General features: G+C 41.5%; 1 protein-coding gene across 1 annotated transcript in view; it reads right to left on the bottom strand.

Annotated features, from left to right (window-relative positions):
• LOC139340909 (heterogeneous nuclear ribonucleoprotein L-like) overlaps positions 1-20509 on the bottom strand; it is a 118884-nt gene that overhangs the window by 49356 nt on the left and 49019 nt on the right. Inside the window, exon 2 of the mRNA XM_070977033.1 lies at positions 16058-16176. Coding sequence (XP_070833134.1) covers positions 16058-16176 — 119 coding nt within the window. The remainder of the gene's footprint in view (positions 1-16057; positions 16177-20509) is intronic.

Here is a 20509-nt window from a genome sequence, read left to right as displayed (position 1 = left end):
GTTATCCAATCCATTCCACTTGTTTGTTTTTTTTATTAACTTTATTTGTAAAATGCCAGACATAGTCATAAAATACATACAATGAATGTAATTTCTTTTCTCTTTTAAACATTCAGTGAACTTAAATGAACACCCCCCACCCTCCCTCCCCATCCACCCTTCCCCCTCCCAAAACCCATGGAATTTTAATATGATTAAAATATATCACACACACTCAATGTAAAAAAGAATCTATATAAAAAAAAAAAATCATCATTAAAAGGTAGAAATCAATGGTTGCTTGCTCCTCAGTCATCAAAACAGATTTGTTGTGCTGGAGTGTCACTGGTTGAAGACAGTAAGTCCATTCTGCTGGGAGTTGGTATCTGTGGGAATGATGTTGTGTGCATTTTTGCAAAATCTCGCAGCTGGAAATACCGGAAAAAATCGGATTTATTAAGATTAAAGGTAGAAGTTGATTGGGCTAAAACTCGCAAACATTATTAATGTACAAGTCACCCAGACTACATAGTCCCATGTTTTCTAATGCAGAGAATCATAGGTCGATCTTTGCTGGAGCAAACAAATGATAGGTAAACCCAGTCCCCAGCTGATCTATCCCTACAAAGAAGTGAGCGATTAGCTCTTGGTCGTTTACCAGCCCAGATGAAAGACGAGATAATGTCATTTATAGTTGTGAAAAATGATTTGGGGAGAAAAAAGGACAAACACTGAAAAAGATATAGGCATCTTGGTAACACATTCATTTTTAGAATTTGAATCCTACCAGCTAGAGACAACGGCAAGTAGTTCCATCCTTGTAGATCGGACTTAACCGTCATTGTTAATAAAGTGAAATTTTGCTCTTTCATCATTCGCAAAGATTGTGTAATTGCAATGCCTAGATATTTAAATCCTGTATTGGCTATTTTAAAGGGTATAGTCGATGATGGTATGTCTGTGGCCAACTGATTGATTGGAAAGTATTCACTTTTGGGGATGTTAAGTTTATAACCAGAGAGGCGACTAAAGGAGCTTAATACTGTAAAGATGCATGGGATATTAAATACAGGATCACTTACATAGAGAAGCAGATCATCTGCATATAACGACTGATGTTTTATGCCCCATCTCTCAATCCCTCCCAATCCCCCCTCCATTTTTAGAGCTGCTGAGAGTGGTTCAATCGCTAGCGCAAATAATAATGGGGATAACGGGCACCCCTGTCTTGTTCCCTGGAAAAGTGGAACGGAGCAGAGCGTTGATTATTTGTGCAAACTGAGGCATAGGGAGAGGTGTAGAGTTTAGCTTGTGCAACTTTCAAAACACTCGCTGGGCATGTCAGTTGCGATCAATCAGTGCAGTTTTTGAGACATTGTCTGCCTTTCTGCCATTGGATCCCCCATAGCTGTAAGTCCTCAGCAGTCTATGCAGTACTGATGTTTCAGTCACTTCTGTCTGTAACCGAAGGGCTCCACAAGCTCCTTCAGAGAGACTTTAGACCTGGCAGAAGCTTTGATCTGCAAACAAGCAGTGTGTGACACACTTAGGGGCAAACACACACAGATGCATTTGCCACGGAGCTGTATGAGAGAACCAAAGCCCTGTGCCGCACCCACAGTATCCCTGAACCAGGTGCCAAGACAAGGCATAAACAGAGGAAAATGGAAGATTTTGAAAAGAGAGTTACTTTTCCCTTGTGTGGATAGGATGGTTGGCGAGCTTGAGCAAAGATTTTGCAGTGTAAGATGCACGGCTACTAAAAGGCATCCAGGCATGCATTCCTAAATGTGAGAACTTGAATGAACTTCATTCATTCACACTTACTGCATTGACCTGAAAACAGAGGAGGTTCTCGTGGCCAGAAACTTTCTTGCAACTAGTTATATTACTAGTTACATTTTTTTCTTAATTACTCTATTATTACTCCCCCCTGGCTATCTGTATTTTGCCGATTATCTTTCAAAAAGACAGCGATTCGACGGTAGAAAGAGGCAACATTTCTTCTACTACGTACGAGGCAACAAGCTTATTTATCTCGGATTTTGATGTTGGTAGTACTTTATGTTAAAATGAAAGTTTTTGCTGCTTGCGGGGCTGCTCGTTCATGTCACTCCATGGCTTCGCAACAAGCTTGATGTGTCTGTGCTGTCGCTCCAGGTGCTTCTTCAAGTTGGAGGTAAAGTTACAAGTGGTGGGTGGTTACCTGGGCAGAGTGTGCACTTCACCATCAAGTTATTTCCTTCCATTGAACATATTCAAAATAATGACTGAATCTCCACCCGTCGAAACTAGCTTTCTGCTGCTGGGAACCTTCCTCTGAAAAAGAGCTTGCCATTGTTGACGCTTACATTTTTTCCAATCTGTCTTTGCGGGTGCCGCTCTGCTGCCGGGTGTCGACCAATCGGTGATAGTAAATGATACCTTGTGCCAAACCCAGACCAATCACTGTTCCATTCACACCCCTCCCCTTCCCTTCAGTTCTCTGTGTTGAGTACGTTGTGTGTGATGAAGGTGCTACTGGCAAATGTAACACAAGTAACTAGCTCGGGAAAACTGTAATAATATTACCATTTTCAGACGAGTAATGCCTTACACTACTAGTTACTGAAAAAAGTAATGTTAACGCGTTACTTTGTACTTTTTAACGCGTTACACCCAACACTGCTCATTAGCTCCTTTGTCCATATTGACGTTATTAACTTGCTCAGGGTCCATTTCACGCTTTTCCTCTTATGTGTTTCTACTCTTTTGCCTGGTCAACTATGCGTCCACTAACTGCGCCATCTTGAAAAAAACCCCATCAGATATTACTTCACTAATTCGTAGATGAATTCGGCCATTATCACATGATTTAAAGGTGGTTTTCACTCAAAATAATGTTTTGTTTTAGGCGGAGATAAAAATTAAAAATTTCTACTGTGTTCAAGACAAATTTACTCTGACACAGTAACACATATCTTGATTCTGACACTTCTGTAGTAATCTCACAGGTCTTAGCTAACCAAGATTATTCATACAGCCCTTGCAGTTGTGAAGATATACTCTATTTTGGGTAGGTCATTTTGGATAGGAGGCAGACAAAATAGGCCTGGTATTGAAGAGGTTAAGCCATCTTGTATTCTGCTGTCAGAAATCCAACGGAAAAGGGAAGCAGGGATGGGTTCGTACTCGACTGAGAAAGCGGCCCTTTACACCCCCTCTTCTCTCCATCATCATGTCCAATATATGGTCTCTCTGGAACAAAGTGGATTTTCTCCATGCAAAATGCCTAGTGGAGAGGATGTACAAGGAAGCTCGTGTCATCACTTTGTCCGAAACCTGGCTGGATGAAACAAGAGCAAGATCTGTACTGAAAAGGAGATGTTGACACTATCCCTTCGCCCCGCTATCTTCAATGGCAATTTCCCACAGTTGCCATTAGCTGTGTGTATATTCCATCGAGCGCTAATGTTAATGTTGCTGAGCTAGTGGCTAATACCTTTAGCAACATGCAGAGGAAATATCCTGAGGCCCTGGATTTGGAAATGGCATATTCTTTGGACACCAGTTCTTGCATCAATGCACTGTGCAGATTCATTTCCAGAACAGGCCAAGACAAGAAAATTCAAGGTGCATTACTTCGGTCTGGAGTGAAATGGAGCTTCAATACTCCTGGTGCGTCCCATCATGGGGGAGCATGGGAAAAAATTATTCGCATGGTCCGGAAGGTACTGAACTCTTTACTTCAGCAGCAACACACAGACGATGAAGGACTGCAGACTCTTCTGTGCAAAGTGGAAGCCATATTAAATGACCGTCCCCTCACAAGGGTCTCGGATGATCCTAATGATTTTGAACCCTTGACTCTAAATCACATCCTCTTGTTGAAAGGCAAACCTGCTCTACCACCTGGCCTTTTTGAGAAACGCAATCTTTACACCAGATGACGCTGGAGGCAAATTCAATTTCTTGCAGATCTCTTCTGGCACAGGTGGATTCCTAAGAGGAAGAGAAGCTTTGTTGCAGGAGATATTGTTCTCGTGGTGGATTCTACTGCTTCTCGTGGATCCTGGCTGTTAGGGAGGGTACTGCAGACCTTTCCTGACTCATGAGGACTGGTGCGGTCTGTCAAAGTTCAGACCAAATACAACGTACTGGAGGGACCGATTACATAGATCTGTCTGTAACAATTAGGGGCCGGTGTGTTGTAGCCAATTTGGGTTTGTGTGGGTGACTGAATGTGGGTGTGTCATTGGTGAGGCACTATGGTTGCTAGGTGTTACCTGCACACCTGTGGGCACGGGTGGTTAATTAGGCAGGCAAAGGTGAGAGGAGGGGCACACAATTGGCAGAGGGAATCAGGATCAGGGAAGCCACACAGTTTTTCAACCGTGTCTGTGTGTGTGAGAGGTCTGGATAGGTTTTGTGTCACATTTGGTATTTTTGTCTTTTGTAGGAGCTGAGTTTTAAGTCTTTAGCACCTGGCCTTTTGTAGGAGTTTTGTTTGTTGGTTTTAAAGAGTTGTAAGTGAATAAAGTGTAAAACTCATATCCATGGAGGACCTCATTTTTACACACCACCATGAGTTGGAAATAACTTCAGATTCCCTCAAGTGGCTTTTCGTAGCTAGATTGCCACTACAGGAGATATAAGCTGTGTCTCCCCTCTCTGATCATGGGCAACGTGAGGTCGCTCACAAACAAGGCGGACGAGCTAACAGCACTCGCCAGGAGTCAGAGGGAGTACAGGGAGTGCAGTCTGATTTGTTTTTCGGAAACATGGTTGCATCAGGACATACCCAACGACAACGTCTCCATCAGTGGCTTTCAGACTGTTTGGGCAGACCGGGATTGCACCCAGAGTGGTAAGCGTTAAGGAGGGGAGCTCGCTGTTCTAGTCAACAACTGTTGGTGTAATCCTGGTCATATTACCATCAAAGAACGTATTTGTTGCCCAGACATTGAACTGTTGGCTATTGGACTTAGGCCATATTATTTGCCCAGGGAGTTTTCACATGCCATCATCGTTGCTGTTTACACCCCCCCCTCCGCCAACCCGACGGCGGCATGTGATGTCATTCACTCCACCATGGCCCGTCTGCAAACTCAACACCCGAGTGCATTCATCGCTATCTCGGGTGACTTCAACCACATCACCATGGCAACAACACTGTCCAATTTCATGCAGTATGTGAGCTGTCCCACAAGAGAGGCGAGAACCCTGGACTTGCTGTATGCTAACGTCAAGGATGCATACAGCTGCTCCCCCCTCCCCCCTCTGGGTAGGTCAGATCACAACCTTGTGCACCTCACTCCCTGTTATGTGCCTCCAGTGAAGAGTCAGCCTACGACCACAAGGACAGTGAGGAGATGGTCAGAGGAGACATATGAGACACTGCAGGGCTGTTTTGAGGTGACAGACTGGCAGGCACTCTGTGAGCCACATGGGGAGGACATTGACGGGCTCACAGAGTGCATCACGGACTATATCACCTTCTGTGTGGACTCCACTGTCCCAGCCAGGACTGTCCATTGTTATCCAAACAACAAGCCATGGGTGACAAAGGACATCAAAGACATCCTCAATCAGAAAAAGAGGGCTTTCAGAGCTGGTAACAGGGAGCTGGTGAGAACAATACGGAAGGAACTGAAGGTGAAAATCAAGGAGGCTAAGGAGAAATACAGGAGGAAGCTGGAGTGGAAACTCCAGCAGAACAATTTGAGAGAGGTCTGGAGTGATATGAGGACCATCACTGGCTTCAGGACAAACAGCAGAGGAGTTGAAGGCAGTGGTGACAAGGCAAACGAACTGAATCTGTTTTTTAATAGATTTGACACTTCAGGCCTGGCTCATCCTCCCTCTGACTCCTCTGCTGTCTGTCCTGGACAACCATCATCAATCACTCCTCACTCCCCCCCTCCTTCTCCTTCTCACAACCCCCCATCTTCCTGTGTGAGCCATCTTCACACCTCCTCAGACTGTCAGACTAACTTCACTCACCAACCAGAGGACTACACCACACCTCCCCCAGCTGTCATCTCCACAGTGTGCTTCACTGCTGACCAGGTGAGAAGACAGCTGATGAGACTCCACTCTAACAAAGCTCCAGGCCCTGGTGGTGTCAGCCCCAGGGTGCTCACAGCCTGTGCCCCCCAGCTGTGTGGAGTTCTTCAACATGTCTTCAACATGAGCCTAAGTCTCCAGAGGGTCCCCATGCTGTGGAAGACGTCATGCCTCGTTCCTGTGCCAAAGACATCACAGCCCAGGGCCTTAAAGGACTACAGACCTGTGACACTGACCTCCCACATTCTAAAAACTCTGGAGAGACTCGTCCCGGAGCAGCTCCGGCCCATGATCAAGCCACTCTTGGACCCCCTCCAGTTCGCCTATCAGCCCCGACTTGGAGTTGAGGACAGCATCATCTACCTGCTCAACCGTGACTACGCCCACCTGGACAAGCTGGCGTGCACTGTGAAGGTCATGTTTTTTGACTTCTCCAGTGCATTCAACACCATTCGTCCAGCTCTACTGGGTGACAAGCTGACAGCGAAGCAGGTGGACGCCCCCCTAGTGTCCTGGATTGTGGACTACTTGACTGGCAGACCACAGTATGTGCGCCTGCAACACTGTGTGTCAGACAGAGTGGTCAGCAACACTGGGGCCCCACAGGGGACTGTTCTCTCTCTCTTCCTCTTCACTCTCTACACCACGGACTTCAACTATTGCACAGAGACCTGCCATCTTCAGAAGTTTTCTGATGAATCTGCGATATTTGGATGCATCAGTAAAGGCGATGAGGATGAGTACAGGGCTGCTGTGCACAACTTTGTCACATGGTGTGAGCAGAACCATCTGCAACTAAATGTGGCAAAGACCAAGAGAACCAAGGCACCTGTGACCTCTGTTTCCATCCAGGGGGTCGGTGTGGACATTGTGGAGGACTACAAGTACCTGGGGGTACACACTGACAATAAACTGGACTGGGCAAAGGACACTGACCCTCTCTACAGGAAGGGCTAGAGTCGTCTCTATTTTCTGAGGTCGCTGAGGTCCTTCAACATCTGCCGGACTATGCTCAGGATTTTTTATGAGTCTGTGGTGGCAAGTGCTATTCTCTATGCTGTTGCGTGCTGGGGCAGCAGGCTGAGGATGGCAGACGACAGCAGACTCAACAAACTGATCCGCAAGGCCAGTGATGTTGTGGGGATGGAGTGTGATTCTCTGACAGTGGTGTCAGAGAGGAGGATGCTGAATAAGCTACAGACTATCATGGACAATGCCTCACACCCACTTCATGATGTACTGGCCAGGCACAGGAGTACATTCAGTGAAAGACTCAAACCACCAAAACTCAGGACTGAACGCTACAGGAAATCATTCCTGCCTGTGGCCATCAACCTACACAACTCCTCCCTCTGAATGGCCCTTGGACTTTCACTTTCACTGTCTGTTCTGATATATATTTTTAAATTTCGATTTTTGCACATCCACATCAATTTTGCACATTTAATGTACAGTATATATATTTGTTTTATTATATATATATATATTTCTTTCTCTTTCTTTCTTTCTTTCTTTCTTTCTTTCTTTCTTTCTTTCTTTCTTTCTTCCTAATTTTATTCTAATTCTATAATTCTATCTTGTATGAGCACTGCTACAAAAACAATTTCCCCTCGGGGATCAATAAAGGAATCCTGAATCCTGAATTCATTCCATCAATATGTAGACATACCGACAAGGGTGGGGAAACACACTAGACTTATGTTTTAGAAATTTTACTTATGTGTACATCTCCCATGCCCACCCACCACTTCGTTTTTCTAAAGACAATGTTGTCGTCCTGCTTCGGTATTATAGAATGGAACTGAAACATTACAAATCCCAGAACTATAGCATCAACCAGTGGACGCAGGACAGAATTGTGAAATTGCTGGGCTCACTCAGCTTCACTGACTGGGACATTTTCTGGTGGTAGTCTGAATGAGAGGGTCTTAGCCATCAAGGAATATATTAAATTCTGCATTTCCACAACCATACCAGTTAAATTTTTCAAGAAAAATCCAAATTCAAAACCTTGGATCATCCAACATATCATGCACAGATTCAGAGAAAAACAGAAAGCCGTTCAATGGTAGGACTAGGTTTCACTCAAAATCAGCAGACCAAATCAAAAACAAAATCTTTCGAGTCGATGCTTTTCAGACAGTTAAAACACTCACTGGGCATGATCCACGAATCAAGTTAGCTATAATAATTGACCCCACCTCTTTTGCTGAAAAACTGGACACTTAGAGGAATGTAAGGCGTTACTGGAGACCCTCTCCATTCCTGAGTAAACACACCTTACTCCCTTTACTGTGGAGGAAATACCAGCAGCTGATCTGCTTTAAACCGGGCAAGGCTCCGGGGCCTCCCTCTTCTGGGAGTCCTACAGGACTGCCTCAGTGCCCACCCTGTGGAAAACCTCTGCTATCATACTGCTACCCAAGGAACCTTACCCCTCAGAGCCAAGCAACTACCACTCCTTGGCACTCACTTTAGACTTTGGACTGCTTCTTTATTGATCCCAATTTGGGAAATTATTTTGTTGCAGTAGCAATTAAACATAAAGGCAAACAGAGAATCTATACACAATTATTTAGATAAAAGTAACAAAAAATATAAACAGGAATAAAAATAAGAATATACCTAAACTAAATCGAATATAATAAATATACAATATAAGTATAGAAACAGTATTTATCAAAAACAGCAAAAAAAAAAAAAAATTGTGCAGTTCAGATGATAGATAGGTGTAAACCGTAGTCCATATGTGCAATATTGCAGCATTGCAGATAATATGTAGTAATATGTTAAACAAAAGAGATTGTGAGGTTGGTGGATTAACTTTTTAAGTTACTGCTGTACAGTGTGATGGCTTGTGGCAGGAATGATTTCCTGAAGCAGTCCTTGTGACAGCGGAGCTGGAGCAGTCTATTGGAGAATCTCAATAATCATGAAATCCATGGAGAAGTCTCCTCCACCCCCTCCTACAACACCTCGAATCCCCCAGTAACTTCGCCAAACTCCTCCTCATTGACTTCAGCTCAGCATTCAATACCATCCAGTGCCATCAGATGATCAGGAAACTCCATCACCTGAATGTCCCACCACTTCTCATCCACTGGTTACACAGCTTCCTAAGTGACAGACCACAATCTGTTATAGAGCCAGAACAACATCCTCATCCTCCATCATCCACAAGGGAGCCCCACAAAGTTGTGTCCTAAGCCCCTTCCTGTTTACGCTCTACACCAATTACTGTGTATGCCCCTCACCTAGGGCTGGGCAATATGGTTGAAATATTGCGATATAAGTGTTTTATATTGGTCGATATCGATAATTATTAATATTTTTATGACCTATTTAAAATAAGGACCAGGAGAAAAATACATTCAATTTAAACATTTTTATTTTAAATTGAACCTTCTTCTGAGTATAATCCCCTCAGCTATCAAGGCAGAAAGGAAAGGAAATGTCAACACAACCATGGAAAACACTCAAATAATAAATGTAAAAAAAAAGTGTAAAAATGTAAACAGGGAGAAACCTGAGAACTTTTTTCTGCAGGTTTAGTGCAGGAAGTTCACAAGCTGATTCACCTTCTGCTGAATAAAATGTTTTCAGATATGTGCAGTGTTTTGGAAATGTAGCAGAAACTGAGGTAGACTTGACATCTGTAACATACAAACAAACATGATAGACAGTACAGTAAGATTGATTGAACTATAAAACCAGCCTAGACATATGAACAACTTTAGTCACTCTAAACATACATGAACTATTCAATTATTGCAAGTGTGTTAAAATAAAAAAGAAAAAAGAACGTGTAAGACATTTTTATAACCTGGCTTCTCCACAGTGCTCAGCGGAAGCATGTCTTTAGCTATATGATATGCCGCTGCCTCCGTTATGTCTTCGTGCCTTTTAGATGATTTGTCATCAGGCACTGAAGCAGATACCTACTGCATGGCGGTCTGCTGCTTGTGCGGTGGTGCTGCGGTTGGCGGACGTTGGCGAATATGGCTGAGCTCCAAAGAGTGAGCGCGGCTAAGGTGGTTAAACAAGTTTGTGGTGTTACCGGTCTTGGTGGGGACGACTCTTGCATAAGTTACAGACCACATTGGTGTGACTACGGTCTGACTTATAAAATCCAAAGAACTCCATACTGGCGAACTGACTTTCCCTGTTTTATCGACAATTTCTTCGCTCGCTGCAGGACTCACTTTCTATTTCTCATCTCACTCCTCGCGAAGCATCAAACACGAGACAACGAGATGGCGCAACCGAACTTGATAATGTTACATGATTGGTGTGTTAGCGTGTCTCTCTCACTGATAAGCGATTACTCCCTACGTTGCTTGGTTACCTGAGAGCGAGTGCGTTTGTTCATGCAACCAACCTCGCTTCGCAACTTCAGGTTTCTTCCGACGAAGAAAAATAAATAAATCGAATGTTTCATCGAACGCATTTTTTATTGATATTGATGACGTGTCTATTGCGAGACATATCGCTATTGTTTTATTGCCCAGCCATACCCTCACCCATCATCACATACCTCAAACACTCAGATGGCACTGTGGTACTCACACTACTCAACAATAACAATTTGGTTGCAAGCTACTGGTCTTCAACTCCAGCAGACACAGGTCAGCCTCCAACCCCATGCACATCCCCATCAGTATCAATGGTGAAATTGTTAAAATAGTGGAGAACCACAAATATCTCAACATCACCCTAGACAATAAACTGAGTTTTGAACAACGCACCACTGAAATCCAAAAATGCTGCCAACAAAGACTCTCCATCATCAACTCAAAGCACTTTTCGTTTCCCCCCACCTATTGCTGCTATTTTACAAAAGCATAGTTCAACCCATCCTCCTCTACTGCTCCCCCTATTTCTTTAATATGGTGTCCATCCCCTCCAAGAACAGACTTACAGAAATTACATACAAGGCCGCCAAGATCGTTGGTCTCCCAACCTCCAACCTCCCAGACCTCAACAGCACAGGCACTGGACGCAGAGCACACACCATAGCACTTGACCCCAGTCACCCTCTCAACCCACACTTTGTACTCCTCTCATTTGATCGCTGTTACAGGCCACTGGCATGGAAGAAAGTGAAGTTCAGCAGGAGTTTTGTTTTGCCATAACAGAACTGAGGAGAACATCCAGACTGTAATGCAATTGTGCATGAGTTTGTGTGTTTGTGTATGTACAGTTTGAAAATGTGCTGGTAGTCATAGTAGTATTTGTGTACTCTGAGGCAGGGCTGCCTTAACCTACTGAAACTGAGAAGTTTTGTAGGCCCTGTCCCATCCTCCAAAAAAACCCCCAAAACAAAAACGTCTCTGTTGTTTATATGTTTATATGTAATAACTCCCCCCCCCCCCCCCCCCCCCGATGCTTGTGTGCCTGCTGCTCCCCCTCCGCCCCACCTCTGTGTTCCTCTCCTGTGTCCGTTACCTCCGGCATTGGCGCGGGCCCCACTGCTTCCTCCGGTGGGTTAGGTGGGCCGCTTCCTCCACTGTCATCCGTGTGAAACTGAAAGGATCCCGTGAGCTTCGGGATGCTCTATAGTAATTTTTTCTCCCTGTTCTGTTTGTCACGAGCCGATTTTTTTTAATTTTGATTAGGACAATGCATATTAATTGACATGTCAGCAGAAGCATCAATGTAAATATGCCGGAGTTAGCATTAAATGCTAATTTTAATCCATTATCCTAAGGCAGGTGTTTAAAAACAGAGGCAATACATTATACAATACACAAAAACACTATGACAAATGGATAACACATGTAAAAGATCTCACAGAATAAGTTCCAATTCACATTTCAATTCACACAAAAGACAAAAAGGTTACTCGTGAGAGCAGGTATGATTTGTTATTAACCACTGCTTAAGGGTCTTTTTAAAGGTGGTGTAGTTGTGGCAGCTTCTAACATGAGCTGGCAGTGAGTTCCAGGACTGCGTTCCTCTAATGGATGCCACCATTTGGCCAAATTTAGTCCTGCGCCGCTGTACTTCACAATCTCCTCTACACAGTGCTCTGGTGTTTACTCTAGAGGATTTTTTCTTTATAAAGTCTTGTAATGGTGGAGGGGCTAAACCATTCAGAACCTTATAAATGAGGCAAACATCCAAAAACAACTTGTAGCTATCAAAGTCCAAAATTTTGTACTTATTAGTAATTTTACAATATGGTATTTTGTAGGTTTTTTGTCTAAAGTTTTAAGCGTTCTCTGGAAGAGGGACTTGATTGGTTTTAAAGTACTCTCAGATGTGTGTGACCATGTTGTGTAACAGTAAGAAATGTGAGAAAATATCATTGCATGCATATAGGTCTTTGCTGACTCCATAGTCAGGAAGGGTCTTATATGTTTGAAATTTGATAGGTTAAATTTGATTGTATTCTTGACTGCTTTAACATGCTGCTCAAAATTAAGATTAGAGTCAAAATTTACCCCGAGGTACTTAAAATGTTCAACCACATCAAGTCTCTCTCCACCCACAATGACTGATTGTTGCTGTCCCTCTGTTGGCTGTCGGGAGAAGTACATACAGACCGTTTTTTTTGTATTCAAGTGAAGACAACAGTTTTTGAGCCAATGGGACACTGGCACCATGGCTCCTCAGAGTATTGCAGCAGATTCTTGAATTGAGTTGGCATGACAGTATAATACAGTGTCGTCAGCATATAATTGCATTTTTAGATTTCTGCAGACATCTGGTAAGTTATTGACATACAGGCTGAATAAAACAGGACCCAATATTGAGCCCTGTGGTACTCCAGCAAAACAAGTGAGATATTAAGATATTGAATCACCAATTTGGACTGCCTGTTTTCTGTCCGACAGGTATGATTTCGTCCAGCAGAGAGCGCTATTTGAAAAGTTGAAATGAGTTAATTTAGCAATGAGCAAATCATGATTAATGGTATCAAAAGCATGCTTTAGATCAAGAAATGCAGCCGCTACAAAGCCGCCCTGATCCAACAGGCTCTTTAAGTTTTCTAGGAAATAACAAGTAGCTGTCTCTGTTGAATGAAATTTCCTGAATCCAAACTGCATTGGGTGCAGGGTGGCATAACCATTATTTAAGTGTTCTGTCAATTTTGTGGTAACCCATTTCTCTGCTACTTTGGAAATCATTGGTAAGATACTTATTGGTCGATAGTTCTCAGATTTTGTCTTATCCCCAGCCTTAAAGACTGGGGTGACCCTAGCAATCTTCCACGTTGATGGTACCATTCCTTGTTTTATGGATAGATTTACAAGATGTGCAATTGGGTCAGCAAGAACCCTTTTATGGGTCTTTAAGAAGTCACTGGTAAGCCCATATGTATCTCTGGCCTTTGAGCTTTTTAGGGATGAGATTATTTTTATTACCTCTGGGACAGATATTTCTTCTATGCTAAATATTGGTTTACTTGCATCAACAGGATTGTGGGAAATATGTGAGCATTTAAAGTGCTTTGTCAGTTCCTCAACTGAGCTAATGAAAAATCTATTAAGATGATTCACAATAACGTCTAGATTGTCAGTTAGTTCATAATTTACCTGAAGCTGTAGGTCACTAAGATAGTTAGACTTGTCCCTTCTCAATAACTTATTTAAATTGTTCCATATTAGCTTTCCATTACCATTTGCCTCTTTAATCGTCTCAATATAGAACTCTGCTTTCGATTTACGCGTCATTCTCAAGACTTTGTTTCGTAGTGATGTAAACATTTGTCTGTCACTTGTAGTTTTAGTTCTTAGAGATTGCTTTAGAGCATTATCTCTATTTTTTTTAAAATGCATTATGATATCATTAACCTTTTTAATAAAACAATTTGAGCTGGCCTCAATGTCATTATTTTCCAGAATATTAGACCAATCTACGTTTTGGATTTCCTCATTCAGAGATTGTTGCTGGCTTTTGGGTATGAAATAGTATTGCTGACCTCTGGTGGATGCCATTAAGTGCTTCCTCTTGATTTTCCTTGAGCACAGGATAAAATTGTGATCTGACAAGCCAGATAATAGATTAAAGATCTTAGAGATTCTTTCAGGTTTATTAGTAAATATTAGATCAATTGTTGTATTTGACGTATTTGTTATTCTTGTTGGTCCATTCTTTTGGAATCACCACTCTTGAACTTTTTTTTGGCTGACATCTTCCACCTGTCTCTCTATCAAAGTGATGAAGCGTGAACAGAGGTTGATCTGAGGTTGTATGGAAGGTGGAAACAATTTTCCTTGCAGAAGGACAAATAAATCTAAATCTAAATCTGTTCCAACTAGTTTGAAATATGTTGCTGACAACAAATTCAGAATAAGCATATTTTTAATTATATTATATTTACAAAAATCAATGAAGTGGATGAGGTAAAAAATTAAATTGTCTTTGTACAGTTTTCAATTGAGTATATGTCTAAAAGGATTATCAAGTTATCACATTCTGTTTTTATGTTTTCCACAGTGTCCAAACTGGAGTTGGGGGTTGTACTTCATGTGCTCCCCATAATGCATATTCATATTCAAATGTTCATACTGTTGGAGCAGTATTTGCACTTAAGAAAAGTTAGTATATGCAGACCAAAAATAAAGTATAGGAAATGGTGGTGAGTGAAAGTGAGGTATTTTTGGGAAAGTTTTGTTTTTATTGATGATGATGTAAATATTTTTTGGAAATTTATTACTGGTAATATGTCACCTGCTCACCCAGACTTCCGGATTTCTCTACATCACAAACCACAGTGGAAATAAGACTTTTAGAAGTTATTGTCCTTGATATAGCTCTAAAAGAGCTATAATGAATGAACTTCTACAGTCCACCCTATATTGTACCAGGTGAAGTTTCTTTTTCCTCATGAAGAATCTGAATTGAAGAATTGTAAGAAATCAAATAAGTGCATTTTCCAACAGGTGATATAAAGTTAATGCTCTATGTTATCTAGCCAGCCGACATAAAATTACATTAGCAGTTGCACAAGGAGCAGCGTTTTTATACAGACAGTGGATGTCAAGTCAAGTTACTCATAGAATTAAAGTTAATTAGTGACATTTGATATAATCTGCTGTAGTGGTGACAGTTGTCATTTTAACCTCTAAAGGTCTATGCCAGATAAAAATTAGTAGCCTGCTAACGTGAATATGTTGTTCATCAATCTTTGCTAATTAGGAGGAGGTTTGTCTAATTTTCACTTTCATATGCAAGTGAGCTTTGCCAATATCCTTCTGTTCTCTCTAGTGCTGATACTTTCCACACGAAAGCTCACCAAGATTTTGTCTGTGAACTTGACTAAACTCAATGATAGCAAAGGGCAACAGCAGACCAGGGGGTTGCTTCTTGGGCTTCAGCCCCAAAGGTTTCTTCAAATGCCTGGGATCTTTCAGGTTTTTAAAATAACTTCAACTTTTTGTTTTCCCCTCAGGCTCTCTGACTGGACAGGCAAATCAATGGAGCAAAATTACACCTAAAATATAGTTACAGATAAAGACACAGTAACACATATGAATAGATTAATATAGATGGCCAAAATTTAGATTTCCATGAATATAAATACAAATATTGATGATGATGTACAGATTTTTAGGTGGTCTATTATTTCAAATGGCTTGAAAAATGGTGCATATAGACATGTACCCAGAGCCCCCTAGCTTTGGGATAAAACCTGAATGTTCATGACATAAAGGGGTCTGTGGATTGAACTATGCCTGTATATGTGTTCTGAGAGGGCTGACAGATTTAGGGTAATATCTGGTCACCGGCTCAGCTATAACCCAGATTAGGTGAATAGGCAACTCTGACCTGTCAATGTGTTCTCTTTTTTCTGTACTGATGTGTCAGGGCTGTGATTGACTGGCAACCTGTCCATGGTGTACATTACCTCTCATCTTATCCATGTTGGGATACATGTAAGTTCCAAACACCCACAGCCAACAGAAGAAACAGTTAAGAGATTGAATGGGTAGATACAAGACTCTGCTCTGTCTGTTGCTCTGTCTCTCTCCCACTCCCTCACACATACACATACACATACACATACACACAGTGGTTGCTGTCTCACCATATGGGTCCAAATTTCTCAAGGGCATCTATCAGGTCTGCTTCCACCACGGCCTCACACAGACCCCTGACATGGACTACAGGGCTGGGAGAGATACGATGGGAGTCCTTACCATTATCCTGCAACACACAGTCAGAAACACACATTTAAATACACATAAAAGACAGCCACAAGGTCAGACACAGTCACACACTACGACTGTGTTCACATCAAGCTCATCTGCAGCTTGCTGCATTTGCAGCACTCCTAACACAGAGGTCTCTGTGCATCAGATAGATCCACGTCTACATCCCTGGTAGATTACTGTATAACATGAACATCATTCTAATGTTGTCTGGATGGAAGATAAAGTTAATGTCACAGTGATAACTTTCCAGTTGTAAATTCCTGTCTCATGGTTTTATAAACTGCTGTGGAGTGTTTCAGCATCTTAAACACAGTAATCTGTTCTTGAAATTGGACTCCCTTGATCGCATTTCATGTTCTCACCAGTACCTGAAAGAAAACACTCCCACCAATGCAGCCTTTTATTTTAAAATGCAGTGCTGTTTTTCTCTTTGAAAACATGCTCTGTTACCAGCATTAGATTTTGATTATTTGACACTAAAGGCTGTGGTGGGGTAACAAGTCACTGCTGATAGTGCAGTTTTAGCTGTGAAAGATATAGGACTGAGTGGGTCAAATAGAAAATGTTATCTTGTATGTGGACATCATGGATCTGTGAAAATTGTGCCTCAACATTTCCTTTTAATCAACTTAATAATGACAAATTTCTTGTATCCCTGTCGAACAATCTCATTCCAAATCATAAGTTTACAGTTAATAACAGTCAGGTATTCAATGAAAGTGTTCATCATAATTCAGATCATGACCCTGATATTGATTTTTTTTTTTCAGCTAGTAACATTTCTCATTCCTGTGAATATTATGATGAAATCTGTTTCAACAACCTTATGGAATCCTTTCCAGTTGGATGTAATCTATTTTCAGTGTTGCATTTAAATATTCGCAGACTTTCAAAAAAATTATAATCAGTTGGTACACTATTTATCTTCTTAAACCAATGGGCTCTATTTTCGACTCCGCCACCGGCGCGGCGCAAAGTCAGGTCCACTGCGCTGATGGGGCGTGGTGGCGTAGACTGGTATTTTCGTCCACTGCGCCGCCGGCGCATCTCCTCCCCCTTCTCATCTCAGTCCCACCCAGTGGCGCAACTCGGAAAGAGGGAGGGGAGAAGGCGTGGAGTGGGTTTGACACAGCCGAGTCAAATCTTGACCAATCACAGCAGCTCCTCGCCTCACCTTTAAGAACGCCGCTGGCGAGGTCCATGGCAAGTTTCGAGGATGACTGAGACCCCACAGGAAAGTGTCCGACGCCCAAACTTATATATATTGTTTTATATTCTGTTCTGTATTTTGTGGTATATATATATATATATATATATATATATATATATATATATATTCTCAATATAAATATTTAGTTTTTAAATTCGCTTTTTATACATATAGTTCTCTCTCTATTCTTTCTTTTCTAATTTTATTCTAATTCTATTCTTGTAAGGAGCACTGCAACAAAAACAATTTCCCCTCGGGGATAAATAAAGGATTTCTGATTCTGATTCTGATGTCTAAATATGAGGTCCTTAGATGGTAAATCCTCGGCCTCCTCCTCATAAGCAATAATGCACTCCATCTTTGTAGATAAGGTTAAGCATTACAATGATAACATTTGTATTTGGAATGAAATGACGTGGGTAATAACGGACAATCATCGCTTACGTTTTTTCCATGTGTCTGTCTCTCTCTGTCTGTCAAGTGCTCTGAGATAGATGCAGTATATATGCTCTGTAGGATGTCACGGCTGTTTCTGGTTGGCACAGCGACGTTAACCGATTAGTTCACATTCCTGTTTCACCTGTGTACATTCAGTCAGGGTGAGTGGCCATTACACGTGCCGAACGCGCTTGCGATATTGTCAGATGAGATGCTGATCAAAATATAGGTCTGACTGTATGTGCTGACTCAGATAGTTGCATTGAATCCTCACTGTTGCTAATTATTGATCACAGTGTGCGTTCAATGACTGACACAGCACTGCTGAAAACACCGTTAAAACCACGCTGCCATCTTGTTGACGGTGTGATATATGGTGTCATCAACCACGTTTTCAGTGGATAGCTGTTATTACCTAGTAGCCACCCATCCCGAGGGGTGTCCCCCTGAAAGACTGTAGGGATGCTAGAATTTGCCAGGATGAACGAGTCATGTGCCGACTCGGGGAAAGTGGCATATACGTTTGTCACCAGGCAATTTAAGTCACAGATCACCAGACATCCCTGTTTCACCTGTGTACATTTGGTTAGGTTGAGTGACCATTACGCATCCTGAACGCGCTTTCGATGGGGTCAGATGAGATACCGACCAAAATACATAAATTTAGGTCTGACTGTATGTGCTGACTCATCACAGACACTGTGGAAACCTGCCTGTGAGGTTTTGGTGACGTGAGCACACGACTCCACCGGTTTATGAAAATCCACTTGCGCCGCTGCCGCACAGAGTCGACCAGGTCTGAGGTGGCGAGCTTTCAGCGCACTTTTTTGCCGCCGACGCAGACCAAAATGGTCAAAAATTCCAATGCGCTCATAATGCCGACACCTCCCCCCTCCTTCACTGCAACGGCCATCCTGGTGCACCTCTGTATGCCTCAGTTTACCAAAATACCAAGTGCGCCGTGCACCTGCCTGCTCCGCTCGAAAATACTACTGTGCCCAGGCAGCAAAGTCGAAAATAGAGCTCCATGAGTTTTTTTTACTGAAACATGGCTTACAAAAGAATCTAAAGAACTAGGCCTTAACAAACTTCCTTCTTATAACTCTACTCACTTCATCAGACAGTCTAGGACTAGTGGAGGTGTTTAAATTTTTGTCCATCAAAATTTTGAGTTTGTTAATCGATCTGATCTTATGTTAAATTCTGATGAGGTGGAGGCTGAATCAGTTTTCATTGAAATTGTGTCCCACAAATCAACAAAAATGCGGTAGTAGGTAGCATCTATCATCCACCAGATACAGACATTTCTTCTCTCTTTAATAACAGTTTAATGAAGATCTTAGAGCTGATGAATAAAGAAAATAAAATGTGTCGTATCCTTGGGGACTTTAACATTAACCTTTTCAAAAGTGAAGCTCATTCTCCCACATCCCTCTTAAATCATTCGCATGAAAACTATTTTTATCCGACTATTGACTGATACTGATTGATAACATACTATTTAACAGTTTTAACTATGAAAAAAGTCAGGAATTTTATTCACAGATATATCAGATCATTTCCCAATCTTTCAGACTGTCTCATTAGAGAGAGTAAAGGTAATGAAAAATAGCTCTGTAATCAATTATAGAAAATTTAACTCAATCAATAAAGCAAAATTTAAAGAAATGCTGGAAAAAGTCTCCTTTGAACAGGTAAACAAGGAGTAATGTAATCTCAGCATACTGTATGAAAAGTTAGAAAAGTTCTCCAAAATTAAAAATAAACTCTACAGAAAATATCTTTCCTCACCAACCCCCTTCAATTTGGCTACTTATAAATCTTATAAAAATAAATGCATCCATCTTCTTAGAGCTGCCAAGAAAAGGTTCTACAGTGATCAGTTTACAAAGTCTGAAAGATATATCAAGGCTGCATGGAAAGTTATTAATCAGTTACTTCAAAGAAAAAAGGCCTCAACTCAATTTCCTTCAACCTTCAAGGATGGAAGTTCTACTCTTAATGATCCTAATGATATAGCCTACAAGTTTAATGATTTCTTTTCTAGTATTGGTGCATCTCTTGCTACAAAAATAGCTGATCCAAAACGCAACCCATTAGACTATATAAAATGTTATTTTCCATCCTTTGCTAAGTTTGATTTGTCTGACTCTAAAGAGGTGGAAGACATTATAATGGATTTAAAAATATCTGCACCTGGTCACGATGGAATTTGTGCCTCCTTAATTAAAGAAAACATTTCTCCTATTATTGAGCCTTTAACATTTATCTTTGCATTATCCATGGAAACTGGTACCATACCTCATGATTTAAGAATAGCCAAAGCCATTCCGTTGTTTAAAACAGGTGATCCAGGATCTCTTACAAATGATCGACCAATTTCTATATTGCCCTGTTTTTCAAAGATTTTAGAAAAACTGGTGTACAAAAGAATCCTGGAGCACTTGAAAACATACAATATTCTTTATAATCATCAATATGAGTTTCATAAAAAAAAAAAAAAAATCAACTTACTGATAGAATACATGAATCATTAGATGATAATGAATTTGCTATGTGTATTTTTAGACCTTTCTAAAGCGACCACTCTATTTTGCTTTTGAAATTGTTTAGATATGGTTTTCATGGTAATGTTCACAAGTGGCTCAGTAATTATGTTCACAATAGAAACCAATAT

The sequence above is a fragment of the Chaetodon trifascialis genome, chromosome 13 (genome assembly GCF_039877785.1).
Source record: "Chaetodon trifascialis isolate fChaTrf1 chromosome 13, fChaTrf1.hap1, whole genome shotgun sequence".
Taxonomy (NCBI): Eukaryota; Metazoa; Chordata; class Actinopteri; order Chaetodontiformes; family Chaetodontidae; genus Chaetodon; species Chaetodon trifascialis.
The sequence above is the reverse complement of the archived record's forward strand: the minus strand, read 5'-3'. Positions and strand labels throughout refer to the sequence as shown.